Below are 16,738 nucleotides of genomic sequence, written 5' to 3' on the forward strand. Positions count from 1 at the left end.
CATATGATAAGTTTCCTTTAAGTACAACATCTGGGCCCTTTAGTTTTAAGCCAAGGTGACTCAAAGAGGAGTAAATAGTGCATTTGTTGGGGACCATTTTCATCCATAAATGAATACACATTTGGTGTTTTAGCGAGTATTTACAACAGTGGTATGACTCCAAATAAACTCCATTGCCCACATTCATCATAATGAAGGGACATGTGCAACGGTGTGGCTCACTGATGTGTTTTTAATAGTTTTAGGACAACAACAGAGGAATATCAGGCTTTTACTACACAGGCATTACTTTCTAATATATATAATTTCATCACTGGCTTTGTTTTTGTTTTTTTACAAAGAAAATATTTAATATCACCAGACTTATCAATGACTGAATGGCTGGAAGCAGTAAGATTTTTTATTTTTGGTTTAAGAAAATAAATATGTAATAAATCCTAGCTGAATTGCTACTGAAATTATATCTATTGCGCCATTTTAAGGCACTGAGGCCTTTAATAAACTTCTACGTAGTCCCTCTGTTTTCTGTTTATCTAAACTCCACCAGTTCAAACTCTCTTATCTTCACTTCATCTCTTCCACAGCTTTTCATAATTCTGTTTAACCTCTCGCCATTATCTGCCCTGTTTGAGAGGAAGAAAATCCATCTTGTATTATGAGGCTTTATCTTCCTGCAAATATTGTGGACATTCATTCATTTGTAAACACACATTTTGAAGGGAAAATCAACAAACAATGAGGAGAATTGAGAGATGCAGACAGACAGGAGATGAGCATTGATTGGATAGCTGTGTTAAACTAATAATCCTCCCTGAACAGTTAGGAAGAAGTGAACATGTGTCGTTATCCTTGATTTACAGCAGCACATTTCATCTCAACTCTTTTCCTGTTACAGAAAATGAAGAGCCATGTGTTTTAGAGATTGTTATTGTTAATCCATAATGTTAGCAGCATGCCTTCATATTTCACAATACTGCAAAGACATCTATATTGCTGCAGTTTGAATAGTGTATCTCATTTGTAATATATAACATTGTTCCATATAACTTAATAAGACAGGGTATTCCATAGTTTGAATTAATAAGCCGTAATATTGCCTTGGGTGAATTTATATGACACAAAGTTATTCTAGTCCAACTTCATTTATTGCCTGAGGAAAAAATCATTTTGCACACACACTGTTACACAAATCCTTGTGCAAGCCATATTTAAAATTATACTCCCATGCAAAAGTCAATGTGATGTTGGCTGCTGAAAACATATATGTTTAAGTGCTCATGTCCGCTTGCTTAGCTTGTTATGTCACATTAGAAAGTTGTGAAAAGTGATTGGCCCGACTGACATACTGCCATAAAAGTATTGTCGCATATCAGTCAACATATAGGCCAATACTAATATTGGTTGACCCATATATCGGTTGGGCTCTAGATCCGATATTATTAAAATACGGAAATCTTGGTCTTGGCTTTCTTTCTCTGGCACTTACTGTTGTTTGCTTTGTTCCTTCAGTCAGAGGAGGTGTCCCCCAGGAGTCTGTCATTGGCCTTTTTAGCCACAGTGCATTCAGGATTTCATCCCTTTTTGCAATCACAGCCAGCAGTTTATACATAATAGCCTTTGCCAAAAGCATATTCACATAGAAGTTTGCTGTGCAGGTGTTCTTAAAACTTTTCTTTATTGAGGTTTTTAGAGAATGCGTAATTAAATTTCCAAATCTGAGTGCTCCTAATGTGTTTTGTCTGTACAGAAAGAGAGTCTCATTGAGGTTATTGAGTTAGCGTTATGAAAAAGCTGCTCTGGCTGAACATTTGAGGCTTTTCCAGATACAAACTGAGAGAGTAATACCCTGCCAATTCCAATCTGCAAGAACAATAACAACTGTCAAGCATGAATATAAAATAAGATGTCACCAGCTTGGAACTCCAAGAGAGAGATCATTTTGCCAAGTTTAAACTGTTTGAACAGTGTGAGGTTGCTATATTAGAATGTTAATTGTCAGATGAAAGGAAAACGAGATTCTTCTTGTCGCCTGTTAGAGGGAAGGATGAATATCAGACACCCCACCTGATGGCTCATCAGCAATCAACAGCCAGCACAATGCAACGCAATGTCAGTGTTACAGTGTCCTACAGGGTAGACATGGCCTACAGTGGCAATATGTGGCTGTGAGAAGATCATCATGTAGAGACAGAATTATAGTAAGAGTGTGACATACTAAGAGAAAAGCTAACAGCAGTGTGTATTATGTGTGCGTTATGTGGGTTTTTTTTGGCAGGAGGCACAGCATCCAGGCAGAAAGGGTTTCTAGGCTGTATCCGCTCTCTGCAGCTGAACGGCATCACTCTGGACCTGGAGGAAAGGGCGAGGATCACCCCAGGGGTCCGACCAGGATGCCCAGGCCACTGCAGCAGCTACGGCTCACTCTGCCAGAACCAAGGTCGCTGTGTGGAGAGAGCCAATGGTTTCTCCTGTGACTGTGGCCAGTCAGCTTACACTGGAGCCTTCTGTCATAAAGGTACAGACATTCAAATTCACACCACTGTCTGTAAATACACAAACCCATTGCTTTGATTTGTTGATGTTCTGTGCCGTAGTGTTAAAATGTACTGTTGTATCATTCAAACAATAGGGACTTAACTAATACCCAGTACATGAGAACTTTTATAAGTTATGAGTAATATGACCCTTAATTACAGCTGAAGATAACATTATTTAGAATGTATAACATTTTCATTCTGCGGATATCTCAAGATCCAACAGGCTGACAGGTTAAATCATATTTCTCTCGTCTTCCTCTTCTCCCTCGTCTAACTTCAAATTAGTTAACAAGTGCCTCGACAATTTAATTTTTCCCTATATAGTACATTAGAGATGATGGGATTCAGCTCAAAGCTCATTATAAGTTTGTGTCTAAGGAAGGCAGAGTGAGACACTTGCTTATTATAATACCTGAGAAATAACTGAAGGGATAGAGAATGAAAAAATAGATTGAATTGTAGGTTTTACAAATGACATTTTTTCTACAGCTATTTTAAAGTCCATTTTATCATTCAAAACCTTGTATAATATTACAGAACACACCTTCATTGGACAAATATATACACATTTCTAAACATGTCTTAACTCATTAACTTTATGGTTTAGTAACTTAAATGACCTTTATACTTATTTTCTTTAGTACTCAACAGAAAGTTTATCATATTTTTATCATACCAGTATAGTATTATAGGGTTGTTGCCGTTTTATTTGAACAGCAACCTATTCCATTGGTTTTTATTGCATTTTACTTTGCCAGCTCAGTCTGGGCGTCCTATCCAGAGGCTCTCCAAATGAAGAGGAAGAGATTTGTTTGCCAGTTTGATATGACAGATATATGTCAGTGATGCATTAGTCAATCTCACAGTGGAATAACACACATACATCATCAGTGTCACACTCATTGTAATGGTATGGGTAGGTCCTGCAGACAAATTAATTTTAAAAAAATAATATGATTTTATTCTTCTCACCATCTCATTTTTTTTATATATAACTAATGAGTTGTCAATGTTGAGTCAATGTTGATGTCATTAGATGTGATCTTTGTGGGGGCGTGCCCTATTTGAATCAAAAGAAAAAAATGAAAGAATGGAATAAAGTTTGTTACGAAGATTGCTGAAGAAACACTCCCCGGACGTCAGGTCAGCCCAAATCATCACAAACCACAAGCTGGAAGGCCTCCCATGCTATGACTGTGGCCATCTTCAACAGATTTAAACAGATTGCTGACTGGATCCAGTGGCATGACTCTGTGAAGACCATACTGGCCGGTGCAAAGACTGAAAAAGTCATTTTTAACCAGAAGTTACATAACTCCAAAGTAACAGTGAACAGGCTTGAGGCAGGTCTAATGACTAAAGAGAGGGAGTTTGCAGAGGAACTCAAAAAGGGGAGCAACATCATCTTTGAGAGAGATTCTGAGATTTCCTCCATCAAGATAAAGACCCTGGAGACTGACAAAATTGAACATTTTTTGAAGGAGTGCATCTCCTTGAAAGCAAAATGGGAGGCAGAGAAAGGAGCTGCATCTGAGCTGAGTAAGGAGTTGCTCTAGTTGAAGCTGCAGATTCAGAATGAGTGGCTTTAAAAGGTGAAACAGCTGGAAGTTAGAGACACTGAAATCCTCACTCTCAGGAAGGAGAAGGAGGATTTCTCTGAGACACTGACGAAGACCTCCAACCAGCTGACCAGCAAAGATAATGCACTTTTCCAGATACAGTGTCCCACTCTGGAGAAGTTTAAAAAATAACTAGATAGAGGAGCAGAAGGTGCTTAAAATAGCAGGATGATCTCTCCAAGAGACTGATGGATACCTCCAACGAGCTGGGCGGTAAACAGATCAAAGAACAGATTTTAGAGCCAGGAAACTCTGGAAGAGAAACTTAGAAAGGAGCAGACAAAGGGAGAAGAGATCTGGAAGGCCAGACTAAAATAGTTGAAGGAGGAGGAACTCTGTTTGAAGGAGAAAGAAGATCTCACTAAGAAACTGATGGAGATCTCAAACGAGCTGATCAGTAAACACACCAAACTTCTCTGAAGCCAGAAAAATCTGAAGGAAAAACTTTCAGAATATGTATCTCAATTAGGTTTTTTATAGCTTGGTTTGCTAGTTTGTGACACATGGCCTCTGTAACTGTTTACAGACAGCTCTGTATGTTGTAATCAAACCAACTAGCCAACAGTTTGCAAGGCTTGGGTGGAGATGCAAGCCCTTAAGTTAAGCCCACATTTATGGTTGGAAGGAGAAACACATATTTTAAACATTTTGAAAGACTAGGATATCAATAGGTTTTTGGATATGTGCAAATGTTGCAATGCTGACCTTTTCAAGCACTATGGTTGAACAAATGAAAGAAGAAAGCTGTGTTTGCACAGTCGAACAAGTCTGCCATGGCTGGAAAACTTGGTGGTCAACTCCATGGTCTTTGATTTCACATTTTAGTTAGCTTAAGTTGTCATTATACTGTATGATGTGTGTAGAGCTAAAGCTGCATGTAAACATTCTCACCAGTTGATGATCCACACAGACAACGTGAAAAATAAGGACACAGCATTGTTTGCTTTAGAGCTGGTTAGCTACCTGTAGTGTTTTAAGTATGATTTGACAGTTATAATAGAGCCGAAAAGACTCACAGACATTGCCCTAAACTCTGACAGCATCAAGGAGCAGCGTTGTGCATGAACACATTCAGTGAACGATCGTTCATGAACTCGTTCATATTTTGGGCAAACGTGAACTGAACGTACTGTATTTCTGCCTGATGAATGTTATTGTGAACGTGTTCATTCTGGCGTTTGTAAACGGCGCTCTCTCTCAGTTTAACTTCGTTCAAGAGAGTGCCAGATTTCCATAGAGCCTTCCAGGCGAAAACCCGGCTAAAACACACTGTAAACAGGCCTTAATATGTAGAGGAAAAAACAGCCAATCTGGCAACACCAGCCACCACAGAGTCGCACCGCCGCATGAGTCATCAACATGCGAAGCATGGAGGCAAAAACAAATGAAGGCAGCAGCACTTCATCAGACTAATTGCTGTCTGTGGTTCTATATGGGCTGTAGCAATAATTTTGAAAAATAATAGCTCGCAGCAACATATGAACTAGTTCATTTTTGGAACTGTGAACTTAGTTCAGAATTTTGAATTATGAACTATGAACTGAACTAGTTCATTTTAAAATGTGTTAACTGAACTTTGAACTAGTTCATGTAGAAAGTGAACTTTCCCAACACTGTCCAGGAGACACTGTGGATGTATGAAATGCCCCTGGCTTTGGAAGTAACGCAGGGTTACTACTGTAGGTTACTGTAGATAGCCGGACTTGCTAACATTTGCAGCTCACAAAAGACCAGATCAAACAAAATTATTATGACCTATCATGCCCTGGTGCTTTAATGAGGAGGAGAGAGCTGAGATCAGACAGCTTTCTGAAGAGGATTCTTCAGACAGCAGATATTAGACTGACCCTGATTTTCTATCTCATTCGTTGTCTGCATAGCTCAACGTCTCAACACTGGCTCTGAGTGGGTCATAATGAACCCATTCTGTCCTGAAGGTCAAGCATCAAGATTATCTCAAAGGACTGTTGTAACCCACTATGCCATTGTGTCTAAAATATGATGCATCGAGGGCTTTTTGGACAGAGTGGTAAAAGTCAACATATGTCAAAGTCAATCAGTGTTGTAGAAATATATTGTGTTGTGTTGTTAAGGTGCGACAATTTCAACTGTTAAAGACATAAATTAACAGTAGAGGACATTCAACAAAAAAGTATTTATGGTCTTTGATATATGTTGTAAAGAAAAATGAAAAAGAACTTCAACCAACTTTCTATGTAGAAGGTTTTACTGTAGTTTGGGACATGGAGTAACAGAAATATATATGGAAGTAATCCATCTAGTTATCTGTGTTTGCTGATAGTTGGCCAATTGTTAACACATTTAATCACATTTCCAAACAAACAAAGGAAATATTAAGCTTATTAAGTTAAAGAACTGAGCTTATGTCCAATACTGTATATGTATCTCATTCAGAAAGTTTCACATGAAAATGCAGATTCATTTTTGTTAACAAAATAAGGAGGTATTTTAATTAACATGTTAGCCCATTCATAAAAAGACTGGCAATGTATTTAATTTACATTTACATTTTGTCCTTTGGAAATTGCTTTTATCTGAAGCGACTTAGAAGCAAGGCAAAACAATCAAGTGTAATAGGACAGTGACTCAGAAGAGCCATGGTACTAACTCACAAATAGCTGACCAGGTGCAAGCGCAATAAAAAGAAGAGAGGTATACAAATGCATAAAGAATACCATTAACAACAAGAAAGTACTTTAAAAATGTAAATGGTTAAAGGGGCTGTGTTGTGATGAAATGTTCATGGAAGCACTGAGTTTTTAGGGGTTTCTTGAATGCACCAAAGGAGTCAGCAGACCAGGTGGAGATGAGTACCTCATTTCACCATTGGGGAACCACAGTTCATTACTACAATATTCATTTGGCACAACTAAATCATGATAAAACATTGTTGTGGCTCTGTTTAGGGACTAGAGATTGGGGTGTCAGTTAAATATTGAAAAGGTCAACATTGACTTGAAGCACAAAGCAGGCAGTGTCAACTTTATTAATATTACCTAAAGCCGTGATCTTCCCTAACGAGTGTTTTGTTGCTTGTGTATTACCAGACACGGGACTCTAGTGTCTGGTGTCAAAGCTCTATTACTTCACCCATCAACCTCGACCTTCTTCCCATGAGTTGTGTGCAGCTTCACCACTGACACACTTCAATAACTTCCTAACTTTCAGAGATTTCAGCCAACTTCAAGTCAACAACGTCCATTGCCTACATCCTCAAGGAGCCCTATGAACTGAGCAGGAACAGCAGTGCCTTGCCTTGGTCCGTCTACTCCGATATGACTCTGAAAGGAGAAAACATCTCCCTGAGCTTCAGGACCAGCCAGAGTCCTGCTCTGCTTCTCTACGTCAACTCTTTCTACAGAGAGTACCTGGCTCTGCTCATCAATAAACATGGTGAGGAAGCCCAATCATTTTTTTCTCTTTTTGTTTTCTGTATTTACTCCTTTCTTCTTAGATTACTTAATTTCTTTGTCCCTGTAGAATCAGTCAATCATCCTCTCCTGACACCTTTTCTGTGCATCCTGGCTAATGCACAGCATCAGATTCAAGGAAAACATTTGGTACAGTTACTATTAAATAATAATCCTATCTTCAGTGGGTGTCTTCTTCCCCAGTGTTTTTTGTCATTGTGATTATTGATTGTGTTTAAATTTTCATCACTTTCTTCATGTAGGGGCTTTACATACTGTAGCTCCACATCCCAGGGAGCAACTCCAGCATTCCTAATAGGATGTTCTCTAATCCGGTGCCTTAAACATACACAATATTTTCAATTGAATGAACAACCCTAGGTGTGGATATTGTTTGTTTTTTTGTAATTTTGAACAAAATCAGCCCTTATCATACCAACAACTAAGCATATGAAGTGAATATATTTGGAGGTATTTCCTCACCAGTAAATTATCCAGAAAATTTAATTTTGTTTTGGCTCTTTGACTTTAGAAAGGTTAAATACAAGCAGCAGTTATACATCAGATCAATATATTGCATATTTTTAAATAATTCACAGCATGGGCTTTTCTTTATTGTTGGTGATCCCTGATAACAGCCCATAAAGAAATTGCTAGAAAAGCAAAGCACTAAAGCACTTACAAGCTATATTGTTAATAAAAATGTATCGAATGACATGTAATGTCAGAGCTTTATCACTCAACTCTGCAGCTCTCCTTGGCTTTACAGGGCTTCCTAGCAACTTTCTGCTCATTGGTTATCTGTCCAAAACAGCTCTAAAAACTCATTCTACACTACTTGCTCAGCACCAAAGGGCAAACAGACACAGTCAGTGACTAGCGGGTGAAACATAGTGGAACATTTGGCAACTAAAGAGCCAGATATTTCCCTCAGGAGTTGGTAGAGTGCAAAAACAGAACTGAAAGAGAGTGAATATTGACTTAATAAAGTGGACAGAAACATAACTCCAAATGACTGATAATGTTGCCAGAGATGCCAAAAAATCTGATTAATTCAGGGTCATATATGAAAAGAAATTATTGTGTGTGTTAGATCTGTTTCATCTGATGGGTAATAAAAGAGGTAACATTTAGAATATGTTATAGATGTACTGACCTTTTAATAAGGCTCCAATATCTCTTCAGTATTGTATCTTTTTAAAGATTTGATATTTTTGATTCTGTATGGGTTTGCACTGTAGAGTAAGAATGTGTTGCTATTTTGTGTTTGCAAAGATGAGCTGGAATTGAGGTACAAGTTGCACAGCAGCAGAGATGTGGACGTGTTGGAGAGCAGAGTCATGAACTTGGCTGATGGAAATCTGCACACGGTGGTTATTAGGAGACTTGCAGACTCTGTCTCCATTCAGGTACCCTTACATACTCTCACACATTCCCTTTATGTTTGCTCACACAGCCACCAAATTTGTCACCTAGTTTGACAGAGATGACCATAATGATATTTCTGTGAACCCAGCATTGGGCTTGTAGAATAAAATTTTATAAATAGTTTCCTGTTTTCAAGCTACTTTTTCTTGTTAGTTTTCTGTGGCTCTGCCGAAGTCTCAGGCTGATCAACATTAGCAGATGTCTTAGTGATAAATGATTCACTAAAGCATGAATCTCTGTGTTTGCGAGCAATACATCACAGCCTCTCTGTTTTTATTACAAAAGGTCTGTCTCTCTAAGGTGTTCACTACCTCAGAAACTTTCCACTTAGACTTCTCTGCTCAGCCACTGTGAACCACAAAGTCTCATGGGTCTATTGGTTTCCAGCTTTGAGGTTTAATCCCAGTTGAATATGCAGGTCAGACCAGAGGTTGAGCTTGCAGCTAGCTTTTCATGTTTAATTGCTGGCTTCTCTACAGCCGTTTGTTGAAGTCTCTTCAGAAAGCAGCCCTTGTTTAAACACTTAATGGAGACAAAATCCATCCTTGACAGCTTGTCATTTACAATGTTATCAGGCTTTGCTTTCAACCTGTTAATCCTTTGCCTTTACAGATGTGACATACATTATGTTTCAGATTGACCAGAATGCCAAAGAGGACTTCAACTTGACATCTGATGTGGAATTCAACAGCATCAAATCGCTCATTCTGGGTAGAGTGCATGGTAAGTGGTGCAGAATCCTGCACTTAGACTCCCTCATTTGAATAACCGCACTGAGATGTTTGGCCTCATGTGACAAAGCATTGTTCTGGAGCCTTCTGCTTATTTTCTATTCATCATGTTGGGTGGACCAGAGGGGAAACTGCAGTCTGTGCAACAGCTGGGCTGCTTTAAAAAAAATAAAATAAAAAAAAAACAGATGACATCCATATTTAGATGGTCACAAAGAGAGCACTTTACTGGTGAAATGCAAAATAAGGAAAACTTTGAATATGACTAAAGGTGGAGCCACTCAAGTTGATGTTATGTGGCATTAAGATGCATTTTATAACCATACAGTATGGGTAAGTAATGTATTTGTATAAATGGCAGAACTGTTTTTTGCTAATGCAGAAGTTCAGAAAATACAGGATACATCAGTGAACTTTTATCTGTGTTATCGAAGTGGTGAGTAATCCCTCATGTCCTTCTACCTGAGCTGGGCTTCAGCCAGCTGTAATGATAATAACTTGAGAAAGGGTCCTTCACTTTGTATGGTAATGAGGAGAGATTAAAAAGAACAAATTACTAGGAAGATTGGAGTCAGCACCCTGCGTTTCAACATAACAACCAATAAGCCTTAGCTGGTGTGGGTGGGGTCAAACTAAACCAGGAAGTCAGGCGGTACAGTTAAACTTCGATCTGCATGACAGAAATTGTACTTTAATATTACTCCTGTCGGTCTCTACAGTGCTGCTCTGTCTGTGATTCATTTGGGTTTTCCTCTTCTGTAACTAATTTATTTTGGGTAAGACCATCTGAGACAAATTGGGAAATACACAGTTTTAAGAAGGAGGGGCTCAGACAGGTTTCAGTATCAACAAAGGGTTGTTAATCAACTAGATTCCAAATATGTAAGAACCAGAAATTTGTTATAAACTGCATGTATTTCCAAAAACATAACTCAATGGTTATGGGTGTAGGTTAGCGTTACTGTATGATTAACTGTATCATTAATCATTAACCTATCCCTAAAGCTGGATTTATACTTGACATAATGGGTCAAAGCAATCTCACCATAGATACATACGGCTTATGTTTTGATTGAACACAGTAAATCAGAGTCAGAACTAGAATCGATTGAATATACCAACCCTAAGCTGACATGAGGGGTTTTTAACTGCAGTTGAAAATATAGTTTAGGCTTATACTGTAAGTACTGAAATATTTTGACTTTTAACAGAGCATAAACAACTCAAAAGGTCTCATTACTGATAAGTGAGTGGCTTTGAAACGTACAAATTGATGCTTGTGTGGTTTTTAGGTTCAGCTCCCTTCTTTCTTTTTTATTTTGTTGTTTTGTTTGTTTTTTGTTACTGACCCAGGCCATGTTAAATGGAAATATTAGATATCCTTTCTAGTCTTCCAACTACTCAAAGTTCCTTACATTACATGTCAACATTCACCTATTCACACACACATTCATATACTCAAGGCTGCCAGCCGGAATAATTTGGGGTTCAGTATCTTGTTAGACGACTGGAGGAGCTGGGGATCAAACCTCCGATCTTTCAATTAGAGGATGACCTGTGCTACTTCCTTAGCTACTGCCAGCCCGGCATGTGACTTCCCTCAACTGAGCCAGGAGACTCAGACTGTCATATCAGTATCAGAGAGGCAGCAAGATAGTTGATATACTGTCACTCCCTTCCAGCTCTGTCATCCATCAGCCCGACTAATGGACCAGGAAAGAATGGAGAGACTGAGATACTCAGAGAGATAGACAGCGAGAGAGTGATGGAGGACAGACAGAGGCAGGGAAAGATAGCGATATATGAGAGGGGTGGAGGTAAAGGGCAGCAGCTGGGAGGAGGTGGACAGTTCACAGTGCTGTCGCTGTGGAATTTGAATACTTTTTGGTGACGTTACAGATTATTTTCAGCTTTTTTAACATTCACCAATAGGTAAATAAAGTAACATTTTAATGCTTTTAATATCTTTGAAGTTGTACCATATCAACTTATACTGCTGTCTTTTACATAATTTAGTTTTGCATCAGTCTATAGATAAACTCCCCTATTTAAATTCATTAGAATAATAAAAATGTGTCCTATTAACCACTTAAGAAAAATATTGTACACAAACCACTAGAATATCTGCTGCTTCAGCTGTCACTTAAATCTGTTGTGTATTGAGTTTTTCCTCCCATCTCCATCATTTTGCCCCCAATCCTGCAATAGATATGCATGTGCCATGAGATATATAATTCAAAGTCAAATTATTTCCTGCCAGTCAGAGGATCACATTCAATTTAAAACTCAATCAAAGCTTGATCAAATACACAGCTGATAAACAGCTCTCTCCAGCCTGGCCACTCTGCAATGTCCCATTTGAGTGGTGAAAAGTTAGATGACTGGCGATGATGTGCTGTGTAATCAAAGTGCACTGCAGGAATAATTGTAGTTCAGACTGACATTTATAGCCACTGAAGATTTTATTAAGCATCTGGTAGAACTGTCACAGGGATGTGAGTACATTAGCCAACACTGAGACTCACTGGTAGATTTCTTAAGGAAGCTGAAAAGCATTGCAATGACGGAAACAATGAGTTTTCAATGCTGGTATATTACCTGCGATGCTCTATCATCAGTTACAAAGATATTAAAAAGCATGTGACCAACTACAATAGATTTGCTGGCAGATATCTATTATACTTGTCTAAGTCACCACAGCAAACTTTGGCAATTGATTACCTACCTTTTCCTTGACCACAATGTTCCAGTCACTCAGATGTTTTCCTCCAGTATTAGACTAAAACCTCCACTTTTACACAAGACATAGGCTAATTATGAGATGAAAGGAAGATCGCCATACAAATTGTCTACACAAATTCATGCAATCAAGGGAATTAACGTTTTTGATGTTAATGAACCAACTGGTGTTTTTCTTCTCCACCTTCTGGACGCTGGATTTTATTTTCTGTCACAAAACAATTGATGTTTCTAATGAAAACATAGAGTTTTAGCTACCTAACCTTACCTATGACTTAATGTCCACTCAAAAATATGTTATTCTTCTTGTTCCTACAGTTGAATGGTTGAGCTTTACTGAAAAGAGTGATATATGTGCAGAGTTTGACACTAGAAGGCTGTTTTCACATTTATCAGCTGAAATAGGAAAGCTTCTGAAAACTCAATGAACATCCAATTTTAAGGGGTGGACTTACCTGCATGGTTTGTGGCATCAAAACAATTTTGGAAGCCAATTCTGGTCCTATATTCAACTTACACAAGTGTGAATTTGAAGCCTCCAGTGCACATACGAGGAGACATTTTGTGTTCAGCAGTTGAACTTATATATTTACATATTTATAGATTCAAGAGTTTTCAATTAGGGAGAAACAGATGCCATTTTAAGGAATATAACATGGTAATTAAACATCTTTGTGTGAAAAACACATTATAGTTCCAAGGAGAGTAATTGTTTATGTTTGGTCTCAAGTAAAGCTTCTAAAGCATATCCCTAATTACTACGGGTGTGGCTAATTTGCTAATCAGCAGCCAAGCTTTCAATCAAAATCAGTGAATCAGAGCCCTAACCAAAACATATAGGAAGTCTTTAAATAATAATTATTCTTCTTTCTCATGCAGGAATGACTCTACCACTTACAATTAAAACTTTTGTATATAAACGTTATTAGGGAATGTAAATACAATAAATTGCTTTTACTTAAAACATGTCGATAATTAACAATATCAATTACAATGTTTGATTTATTGAAACTTTAATGGATAGTAATTTAAGTCATTCTCCAGATGCCATGGATGGATTTTGTGAGAGAATGATTTCAAAATATGGTGTCTTTCAGAATTGTGCTATATCTAATATATATGTTTTGTTTGGGACGTGGGTTTGGAAAAACAACTTCCATATATATCTATAATGATACAGATAGAAGCTACTTATCATCAATACTCTCATCAAGATAAATGATATAAGAACCATTAGATGTGTAAATGGACCTCACTGATAATAAATCTCTCTTTTATTTTCTTTTGTGTGCTTTTCTCTGTCTGTATCCAGAGTCTGATGAGTTGGATGCAGAACTGGCCACGTTGGCCTCTCTTGGGTTCACTGGCTGTCTATCAGCAGTTCATTTTAACTCCATCAGTCCTCTGAAAGCTGCACTGCTCCACTCTGACAGCCCTGTTATCATCACAGGTCCACTGGCCGAGTCAAGCTGCGGTTCGTCCTCTGCTGTCAATCCCTATGTAGCAGAAACCACACACTCCTTATCAGGTACAAATAATTGACTCAGCCCTTTGAGTAGCCCATATTCTTCTATGTATATCATTAGAGTAGCTACGACTCCTCCAGTGTGGGCATGATGCTGGTAAGTCTTTACTATTATTCTTAAGGCTGTTCATTGGACTTTTTATGGGCTTATCAACCATCCTCCTCAGTAAACAGACAGCGATGGCACAACAACAGATTCAATTGGTCTGACAACTGTAGTGAAGAAATTATTTCAATGAGCCCTGTATGCAATCACTGACCTATGATTCTCACTCTGAGTCTACCTTTTCTCCTTTCTATATGCCAATTTACTTCATCCCCTTACCTTTCTTATTTTTTTAAATTCTATTTCATTTTTTTCCCTAATGTCTTCTGTTTATTCTCTCCCTCTCATCATCCCTAACATCCTCTCTCCTCTGTATCTTTTTTGTCTATTGCTCCTCTTTCTCTCTCTCTCTCTCTCTCTCTCTCTCTCTCTCTGTCCCCCTGCAGACCAGCCTGCTTCAGTAGATCCAGGTCAACCTTTAGTCAATGCCATCAGGAGTGACTCAGCTCTAATTGGAGGTAATACAAACTGCAATCCATCTCACCAGGATTCATGAAACAGCAATTACAAGCATCATAATAGCTGATGTAAACCTTTACATTTCACTATAGGCATCTGCATGTCCTATGGTACAAACAAAATATACAATTTCCAGTTTTGAGGACAATTAAAGTGATGAATGTATTATCATGGAGGCTAAGAGGGGAAAAAAGGAGTTATTGAGGAGAAAGTCTGAGGCTGGCTTTGGAAAGATAACATTTTAGGTTAGAATTCACACAAAGAGTGAAAATGTTGCTGTCAAAGAGATGTTTAAAGCATTTTAAAACCACTTTAATGCAACATTTAACCCAGGCAACTACCAGCTCAACTTCACAGAAATTCCATTATCTTTTGATAAATATGAGTGTGCTAGATTGAGATGAAAATGTCAGCAGGGTGACGACTGTCAGAACCCAAATTGTCCCAGAACAAAACACATGCAGATATCAGAGCTCAACAGCAATACGAACACAGCGCTTCCAGAAGGATTAATTAACACCATAGATCATAGAGGATAAAAATGATCTAATCCTCAAACATTTTGTTTTACATGTGGATGATTTAGTTTCATTCTTCAAGGTAATATATATTTACCTGGGTTAAATGATACTCATTCATATATTTAAATGACAAAGAGTCTAATCTGTAAATATTAAGATGCCTGCTGTATTTAAATGGTATGTTTTGCTATCAATATCAATCATTTCAGAATACAGTAAGTGGTAGCATATGGTAAATAAATGGTTAATATCACATGGATACATAGTTGATAATATAATAGCTGTATGGTTGCTTTGAATATTAAATATTTATACTGATTTGTAGGTATTATGATGATCTACTATGACGGAGCATGGATGAAATCCTGTTTTATATGTTTATGATCAGTGTACAGTCTGTATATGAGGTGATTCAAAGAAATTAGGCTAATTCACAAAGCAGGATGTTGTTACAGTACATGAAGTGCAATATTGTGATTATTGAACACCTGCATGCAGCTCATTTCAGATTTCTCCCCATATTCTTGAAGCATGGCTGGCAATTAATCTGTGTTAGTGATAAATGATGATTATTTTTCTTTATTGGCCACAGCATTTGGACTAATGGCACAGTTTGAGAACAGGCCTGTGGTGATAGAGAGTGTTAGAGGTAGAGTTTCTCCTTCAGCCATGGAAATCAAATTATATAGACTTTTTTTTTCAATTTGAGTTTTAGTCGGAACTTGAATTTAATTGTTTTGGACAGAAGCAACTTTCAAGTTATGATATTTTCTTCATCCTTCAGCACTGATACCAAAGCAATACTTTCCTGTCTGAAGTATTTGTAATTCAAAACCTTTTCATAAATGTGGATATAAATGGAAAAAAGCATTCCAGTAAAAATAACCTGGGCCGTGTGTCTCTTTTAAGTGATGTTCAGGAAGTCACTGCAAAAAAATGACTTATGACTCCCCTAAGCAACTTTCTACATGTGATTTTGATTTATTTTTTTTAAAATTAGTTTCAAAATCTTTGTTTCTGTGGCGTTTAGGGGTAATTGCAGTGGTGATCTTCGTTGCTGTGTCTGCGTTGGCGATAATGGCGAGATTCATCTGCAGCAGGAAAGAGACGTATCGGAACCAGGAAGTAAAGGCAGCGCAGCCTGAAGACAGTCATGAATTCCCCTTTAGTAGCCAGGCGGACTCCCAGAGCGCTCCCAGTGAAAACCAAAAGGAGTATTTCATTTAGTAGGAGCTTTGACTTCTCACTGACCTAACAGGACAGAGCGGGATGATTTACCAAGCACTCAGTGCTTTACAAGACACCACAGGGTCCCTCAGCTTCTGGTAGCCATGGATCAACAAGATGTGAAGGCACAAACAGAACAATTTATAGTTTCCTTTTTTCTTTTCTGGTTGTAAATATTATACACTTTGCACAAACTAGCAAACGTGTTAAACGAGGACATGAAGTGAACTTTAAGTTGTCAACGAGGTGTAAATATTTATAAATGTAAATGGTGATTTGTGTGGTTATTACAATTTGTTTCTCTGCCATGAAATGTGACAAATAGAAGGGATGTCCCGATCCGATTTCAGAGATCAATATTGGGGCCGATCAAGGCATTTTTTAACTGATCAGTATCTGCTATAATGAGAAAGAG

The 16,738-nt window shown here is 37.9% G+C and overlaps 1 protein-coding gene across 1 annotated transcript in view; it reads left to right on the forward strand.

Annotated features, from left to right (window-relative positions):
* Positions 1-16,323, forward strand: part of LOC133984537 (contactin-associated protein-like 4) — a 62,442-nt gene extending 46,119 nt beyond the window's left edge. Inside the window, exons 16-22 of the mRNA XM_062423936.1 lie at positions 2,276-2,515; positions 7,346-7,570; positions 8,863-8,996; positions 9,651-9,738; positions 13,798-14,013; positions 14,503-14,574; positions 16,127-16,323. Of these exons, the coding sequence (XP_062279920.1) occupies positions 2,276-2,515; positions 7,346-7,570; positions 8,863-8,996; positions 9,651-9,738; positions 13,798-14,013; positions 14,503-14,574; positions 16,127-16,323 (1,172 nt within the window). The remainder of the gene's footprint in view (positions 1-2,275; positions 2,516-7,345; positions 7,571-8,862; positions 8,997-9,650; positions 9,739-13,797; positions 14,014-14,502; positions 14,575-16,126) is intronic.
* Positions 16,324-16,738: the final 415 nt, after the last annotated feature.

Source organism: Scomber scombrus, chromosome 8 (assembly GCF_963691925.1).
Source record: "Scomber scombrus chromosome 8, fScoSco1.1, whole genome shotgun sequence".
In the NCBI taxonomy this organism is placed as follows: Eukaryota; Metazoa; Chordata; class Actinopteri; order Scombriformes; family Scombridae; genus Scomber; species Scomber scombrus.